The following is a 7,802-nucleotide window of genomic DNA, read 5'->3' as shown; positions in this document are numbered from 1 at the left end:
CACTGCTGCTGATTAGTCTGTATAAAAGGAACTTGGGAAAAAAGACCATTGCTGATCAAATCTCTCACTCATTTTTAAACACTTAAGAAGCATGGATTAGATAGCTAGCGCCATGCTAGGCCCAGTTAGCACTATACTGGTGAAACAGTCTCCCAGGGCCACCAGTACTCTAACAGGTGTGCTAACCAGAATGAAAGACACAGTAAAGGCTCTTACTCTCTTACTTTTCTTTCCCTGTGCCTTCTTCCTCTCTCCCTCTTCTCCTCCCTCTCTCCACATATTCCTGGACAGCCTCTCTTCTTCTCCCCCCACGCCTTTATCCTCAACTCTCCTTCCTATGCCCTAAATAAACTCTATTCCATGCTAAAACAAACAAAACAAAACAAAAAGACAAAGGAAACAAGGCAACTGTGATTGTTGTTAATCAGAATTCCAACCACTATTGCAATCTGTGAGTTAAATTTGAGTCATTTAGGCAGAGTCATGAGTTTCTCTGTCAATAACTTAGTTCTCCCAAGCAATAAACACAGGAGACCCACTTACCACAAAGAGAGAACAGTGTCTTTCGGGCTTATCCGGGGCTTTGGGAAGCCCATTCCTATTCAGTCTCAAGAAAAATCTCTCACTGTAAGAGAAAGACAGTTAAACAGTTAGAAAATGGTTTCCTAGTTAGCCTTTACTACTTGTTCAGAATCAGGAACCTCAGCTCTACAGAGCACCGAATACAAGAAGCACGGGCTTCATTTCCGGTAGAACAGACAAAGCAGTATCTGCATAAGCAAGAAAACAACCTTTCCAGCAATAGGCTGGTTCCTCCTCAACAGTATCACTGCTATTACTCCACACAGTAGAAACCAACACATGATATGAGATACCAACACAATATGGGATTGCAGAGCCCAATCCTTCCTGTGCTTACATCTAAGATATTTTAATGATTTATATCATTGCTTAACATAATGACAGAAAATGGCTTTGTAGCTCTTGGTCTTCTGGGCTTATTCTTTAAAATACAAGTTTCAATGGATGAAATTTAAATTTACTTGGGTCTACACATAAACAGAAGATCTCAAACTCTTCACTGAGCCTGTATTTGATAATACAGCGTCACTCAGGTTTATCGCCAACACAAATGACTCACTCTGTCAATCAGCCAGTAATTTAAGGCCATAAATGTTAGCGGATACCATCCAGATTCAAGGTAATTTATGAAACATTTACATTCAAAAATTACAATGTCTACCCAAGATATCCGGTAGAACAAAATATCAATGCATCCACTATCTCCAGCTTTAAATCCTCTGCAGAATTTCAATATCTGGTGGAAAAATCAAATAACTGGCAGCCCCAGGCAAAGAACACAAAACCAATATCCACTGAATGTGAAACAATCACATGATGTGGTCTTGGCTACTGCAGGATTAGCCTAGGAGAGAGGCAGAGAAATGTGGTACTTGGCATTAGCACGAGGCTCATAACTGACCACATCTGCATATTACATTGATCACCAACTCCTTGCCTTAAACAATAGTTCTAATATTCAAATACTACAACAGGGAGACTGAGAATCATAAACAGATCTTTATGGGAGGGTTTGGGTTTCAAACTCTAAAGGCCTTACAACACCTTTTCTTCTCTTTTGAGATATAAATCTATTTGGATGCAAAACAGATTCAGCTGCCTGCTAACCTCATCGTTTTCCCGTACTATGTCTATTCTTGACCTCTCCTATGAGAGGGCAACCAACACACATTTCTACTGGGCCATTTCCATTGCTCTTAGCCAAGCTTCTTCCATAGGGCAGGGGACTGATGCAGTGTGAATGCTGCAAGGTTTCAACTGAAATGACAGTTCCCAAGTGAGTCTGGAGTCAGGGGAAGAACAAATAAAACTAAGCATGCAACGTGACCTCAGTCTTCTCTAAAGCTCAACTACAATACTTTCCTTTCAAAAAGACTATAAGCACTCTTCACGGTGAAAGAAAATTCGTTATTATTTCAAACTTAGGATATGGTCAAAGGAAGTACATGCAGATTTATCTCACAACAAAGGAATTATAGTTCAAATGTCACACTACTGGCCAATACTTTTGAGAAATCATCATTTAACTGCATTCTGCTAAGATCTTCATTTGACCTCACTCATTTGACAGGCATCATGCCCTTTGGAAGTGTGTACTATTAAAATACCTATTTAGCTGGTGGGCAAACTAAAGTAAAAGTTTTGTCCAGGATCAAAAACGAGTGACTAAGAACCGTATCTTATGTGTTTGTGGAAAATCTTCACTCCTCATCAGAACACTATAGTTAAATTATTGTTCTGTTCTACACAAATATCGAGCAAAGCATTCCTTAGTATGAGGAGAAATAGATAGGTGTGGTGCTGAGTACTTGTGAAGCTGAGGCCAGAGGATTGCCATGAGTTTGAGGATAGCCTGGGCTACATAACAAGTCCTGTCTTGAAAATCCACAAAGAAAAAGGCACAGTCATCTGTGTATCTGGTATATTCATGTGGCACTAATGTCAAACAGGACCCAGAGGTTTCAAACTGACTTTCACCCTGCCTTTTCTGTGCCACCTGGAACCAAGGAAACATAATCTTGGTTTGTTTAGCAGGCTAAAAAGGAGTTCCTAGTTGAAATCCCTGACAAGTTTGTTTGTCTTCTCAATGAAAATATGATGAGGAATATGAATCCCACTAAAATTCTATTAAACAAAGACAAAACTCCCCAAAGATTTAAGAATGTAATTTTATTTAGTCAAAACTGCTACGGTTTAATAAATCTTAAGGTTTAAATGATGACGTCACTTAGTTTCTCATGGATCCATCACTAATTATTAATTACTTACCAATTATAATACCTTAGCACACAGCACAAGTTGGTACAAGTGCCCTCCCCTGGTCTGTGTCATGGATAGTGTGCCTCTGTCATAATGCAAATGGCCTTCTCTGTGAAGTTCCTCTCCATCTTCACTGAACCACTTGAGAAAACATCACACTATCTTACGATTTATCTACTGAAAACTCAATAAACCTAAGGCACAAAAATCATTTTACATGTTAAAACCTCAACTTTTAATGCTATTTTAAAAATAGTCAGTGTCTGTAAGTTTCATCAGTGTTTGAATAAAAACATGTTAGAAAGAACTCTGCTTTAGAAAGAGATCCTTTTTGCTCTGTCACTACTTAATCTCACCGGTCTAGACGGAATCCTGATTATGCAAGTATTATACTATATCATATCCTGTTCCAGAAAGAACATCAATACATACTAAGCCAGCAACATATCTAAGGCTTAAGCATGCCTTAGAGGGGAGATAAAAATAGGTTCAAAATGGATGCTATGAAGCAATAAGTCACTTGCAATTTATTAAAAACCAGACAGAAAATCTCCGTGTCCAATAAAAGACAGCCTATTCATTTATGACATGGAGCTGTTTTACAAGATGAGTTTCCTTTCAGCTTTAGTGATACAGACACTACTTACTTGGCAAATAGTTTTAGAAAAAAAAAAATGGCCTTCGGTAATGCAATTCAGAGTCTTTGAACGATAATTCCCTACTCTCACATTTAGAGATTATCATATCATATGTTTTCTGAGCCAGGATAAAAAACCAAACAAGCCAAAGCCAGTTTGTTCTAGCACATCTGACAGTCTCAAGACAGTCTCATTTAAAGGTTAGTAGCCACACACAAATGGATTTCTGCCATGCTGTCTCAGGCAAGTAGTTTGTAAACTCATAAGCTTCTTATTAGAGGACGATCATGCATCATTAAGGAACTTCCATTCCTCATGCATCATTAAGGAACTTCCATTCCTTACTGTCTCACAAGTTTGTGTGCCTGACTTATTATACTACAAGCAACTAGCATGTAGGTTTATAATATTAACATATACATCTTCAGCTTCTACCAATGACTTAGCAGTCCTTGATTAGACTAACAACCCTTGATTGATTTGTTTTGTGTGTGTGTGTGTGTGTGTGTGTGTTTTTTAAAGAAAAGAAAAACAGTGTTTCTCTGTGTAATAGCCCTGCTATCCTAAAACTTGCTTTGTAGACCAGGCTGGCCTCAAACTCACAGAGATCTGCCTGCCTCTGCCTCCAGAGTGTTGGGATTAATAGCATCCACCACCATGCCTGGCAAGCTAAGAAACCTTCTAAGGCAAAACAAACCTCAAAACAAAGAAAATTACATCTGGAAGCTTTAATCCCTTCCCAACATTTCCCTAAAAGGCTTGAAAAGTAAATTTACAGTATGAATTACATTCAGAATTTCCCAGTTCAAGTGATGGGACTTCATGACCAGTTGTCAAGAGTCACCTCATTAGTGCACGATAGCTCTGAATTCTAGAGCACTTCACTTACTCCTGTCCCCAGGCACATTTTAAATCTTTATTACCCTAAGTGGGATAAATAAAATGTAGTATGATAGAGTATTTAAAGGGTAAACATAATTCAAAAGAAGACAATAAGAGAATCTACAGTGACATGATGTTTTCTAATGCTTAAAAGATTAAACAAAAGTATATATCAGGAACACTAGGAAATAAGGTTTGATATATTACAAGCTGAGAAAAAAATCATTATTTGACTTAATTATGTGCTGCTCGAGGAAGAACTTTACTACTGGGGAAATTTAGAGTCACCTGAATTCTGTATGTAGGCCATTATAAATTATGACTATGAATTCTACTGACTAATCCTTCCTTGGAAATAAAGAACAAATCATAGTTATTTATTATTCATAACCTACCTTCTAACAAGGATGTGAAAAAAAAACCAAGACAATGAAATAGGAGCATAAATAAGCATCCATGGCGGGGTGCCTGAAGAAAAGTAATGAAGGAAATCATGTACTTTGGCCGGACTCTGTCATGTTGGCTTTACAGAGATCTCATTGAATTCCACAATTGCCCTACAGGGTAGGAAGCATTGCCATCCCTGCCTGATACATGACAGAGCCGGGGCCTTAGATATGGGACAAGCCACCCAAAGGTGCACAGATGTTCAAGGATGGAGCGATCTTACCATCCAGAATGTGACTGAGAGTCTTGGCTCACACCCACAGTGGCACCCTGTCTTTGAAAACAGTAATTCAGGAATCGACAGAGAAGAGCGAAAATGTGTTACAAGGAATAAATGTTTTAAAGACAATCAATAAAATATAAAGATAAAGTAAAGCTAAAAAAATCTAAGCCAGAACATAACTCATGCTCTATTCAGGTGAGCTACTGAATTCTGAGGTCCTAAGGGAAACCTCTACAAACGGAAAGGGCATCTCAACAGTACACTTCCAGAGAGATGTCCTTACATTGACACGATATGCCACAGGAAGCACATTAAGGGATGGAAGTAACTATGAAACGTCTTCCTTTCTCTGCAGGGTGTTCCTGTCTTCCACTCTTTTCGTCAACTACTCTGAATCAGGATCCTTTTGCTTACAAAGGCTGTAGGTTCAGGAGGCCACCAGGCCAAATCTGAGAGTGTCCTCTGAGAAACAGCATTAAGTGGCCCTCCCAGTAGATTATTCCTATATAGAATGCTCCATTCAAAGAACAAGGAACTAAACATTCTAATGACCAATGCCAGGAATTTTGATATTTTTATATGACATATATCCTTATATTTCAAAGAGATTTATACTTTATAAGGCAATTTAATATTTTCCAACATAGATTCATATTATCAATCTAAGTCACCTTTCACATAATAATTAAATTGATGCGAGGATTTCATGCATATGAAAGTTATACAACATGAATTTTATCCAAAATCAGGGAGTGATTAATATCTCAGTTTGAACAAAATGGTGCAAAAGATCATGAGTTAATTAATCTATAAAAAATTACAAAGAACACTTTTTAAGAAGTTTGGATAGTTTAACCACTTGAAACGTATTTACAGCCTGAAAATTAGCAACAATAAAGTGGAGTAAACATTTAAAGGGCCATGATTTTATAAGCTGATCGGGAAGATAAAGGAAAACAATGGCCTCGTCTTTTCTAGTCATTCAAACCAATCCTAGCAAAACTAAACCAAACGTCAACATACCATCTTTGAAGATCTCTTATGTCTAAAGTTTAGCTATGTTGTGTCAGGTAACAGTTAATGTGTATCCTCTAGGACAGAGGTGTGGGGCACCAGCAGTTGAGAATAAAAGTGGTGGGAGCACTGAGATGGGCAATGGCAGAGCCCCAGTAGTGCTGGCATTAGTGCCAAAGGTCAACAGCGTGGGCATCAATGTCAGAACTCAACAGAAGGGCATTAAAGCCTCTCTCTAGAATGCAACGAAATGCAAGTGTCAGGAAGTCTCGATGGCTTTTCCTCTTTATCTTAAGTGCTTTTGATAACAGTGCAAAATGGTTCCCAAAATGTTTTCTAAGACATTAGACTATGCTACACCAAAATACTCCAACCTGGCAGACAGAAGGTTTGTTGTAATAAAGACAGTTAAGAAACAAGAACACAGAACGTTCTGTTCTTCCTCACTCTGCCTAAAAGCAGACCCTGACAAAAGGTGCTCCACCCACTTGTCTATCCAGGAGAACAGTATTCACCAATGAAGACCATAGTAGGTCTTTATGGGCCTAGAGTCAGGGGCAGATGTGCCACATCAAGTAGCTTTATTAACTACTTCTTGCCATTTATTTGCCTTCCTACAAATTGTTGCCCCTTAGAGACTAAATACCTTCCTTTGTTTAGTCTCCTCTCTTAAAATGCACTGTTTGTGAAGATGCTGCATAAACTGGAATTCAATACAACCTTCAAGAATTACTCATTTCCTGGCTATTCCCATGCATAGATTAAATTATCATCATCACATAACCATCACCATCATCATCATCATCATCTCCTTCTCTTCCTCTTCTTTTTCCTCTTCTTCCTCTTCCTACTTTTCTTCCTCCTCCTTCATCATCACCATCACCATTGTCATCATCATCCTTTGGGAGACATTATGCTGCCCTTCTGTCCTAGAACTGTGCAGCCCAAGTTATCCTCACATTCCTGATTCTCCTGTTTCTTTCTGCCTCCAAATGAATTAAAGGTATGTGCCAACCGATCCATCTTCTTCTTCTCCCCTTAGTTCATCTTCTGTTACAGAGATCTATAACAAATGGCTGAGAAAAAAATTACCTTACTCAAGCCTAATACCATGCAGAGTGCTATAACTGTATCCCTTATTTCATTGGCGAACACTGGAAATGGAATGAGCTGAAGTGATGCTAGTGCCAACTCAGGTCACTGTGGAAAGTGGGCAGGAGGTGTGGAAGCAGCCCTAAGGTGCCTTCTGGACCTTGGTTGGGATCTGATTCTCATGAGTAGATGAAGGTAGGGGAGACACTGTATCCCAAGAGAAAGACTTCCCAGTAGAAAGAGAAGAGACCCATTAACCTTATCTGAAAGTCCCTCATCTGCTTAGTCACTACTTTCTCCTGCAATGTCCAATTCATAACAAGGAGATCCTGACTTATTAGGGTGGTTGGCTGAAAACATTTCTCCATGATTAAGGTCTAGCTATAGTAAGGAGCCCTAAGCTCAGGTCTTAACCAATTCTAATTTTTATTTTTTTACAGCTGTCTTACGTGGCCCCAAACAGGCAACAAAGCTATGTCATGGACAAAGACTTTCCCCCTTTCTTCCTCAACCACAAGACCAACACTAATGACAGAAATGAAATGAAAGCAGCAGAGGGTACTACTTGAGGAGAAACCTGGAGCCAGCAAGAAATAGAGAGCAGATGGGAGATAAGGAAGGCATTGTGGCAGGGAAGATGAATTTTAAAGGGTCTAATCGCACCT

General features: G+C 38.9%; 1 protein-coding gene across 7 annotated transcripts in view; it reads right to left on the bottom strand.

Moving 5' to 3' along the window:
* Dock4 (dedicator of cytokinesis 4) overlaps positions 1–7,802 on the bottom strand; it is a 396,334-nt gene that overhangs the window by 168,195 nt on the left and 220,337 nt on the right. For all 7 annotated transcript variants that reach the window (XM_087554065.1, XM_087554063.1, XM_087554067.1 and 4 more), the window contains 1 exon segment: positions 544–625. In XM_087554065.1, the coding sequence (XP_087410191.1) occupies positions 544–625 (82 nt within the window).

The sequence above is a fragment of the Rattus norvegicus genome, chromosome 6 (assembly GCF_021556685.1).
Source record: "Rattus norvegicus strain SHRSP/BbbUtx chromosome 6, alternate assembly SHRSP_T2T, whole genome shotgun sequence".
Classification (NCBI taxonomy): Eukaryota; Metazoa; Chordata; class Mammalia; order Rodentia; family Muridae; genus Rattus; species Rattus norvegicus.
This window is presented reverse-complemented; position numbering and strand designations above follow the sequence as displayed.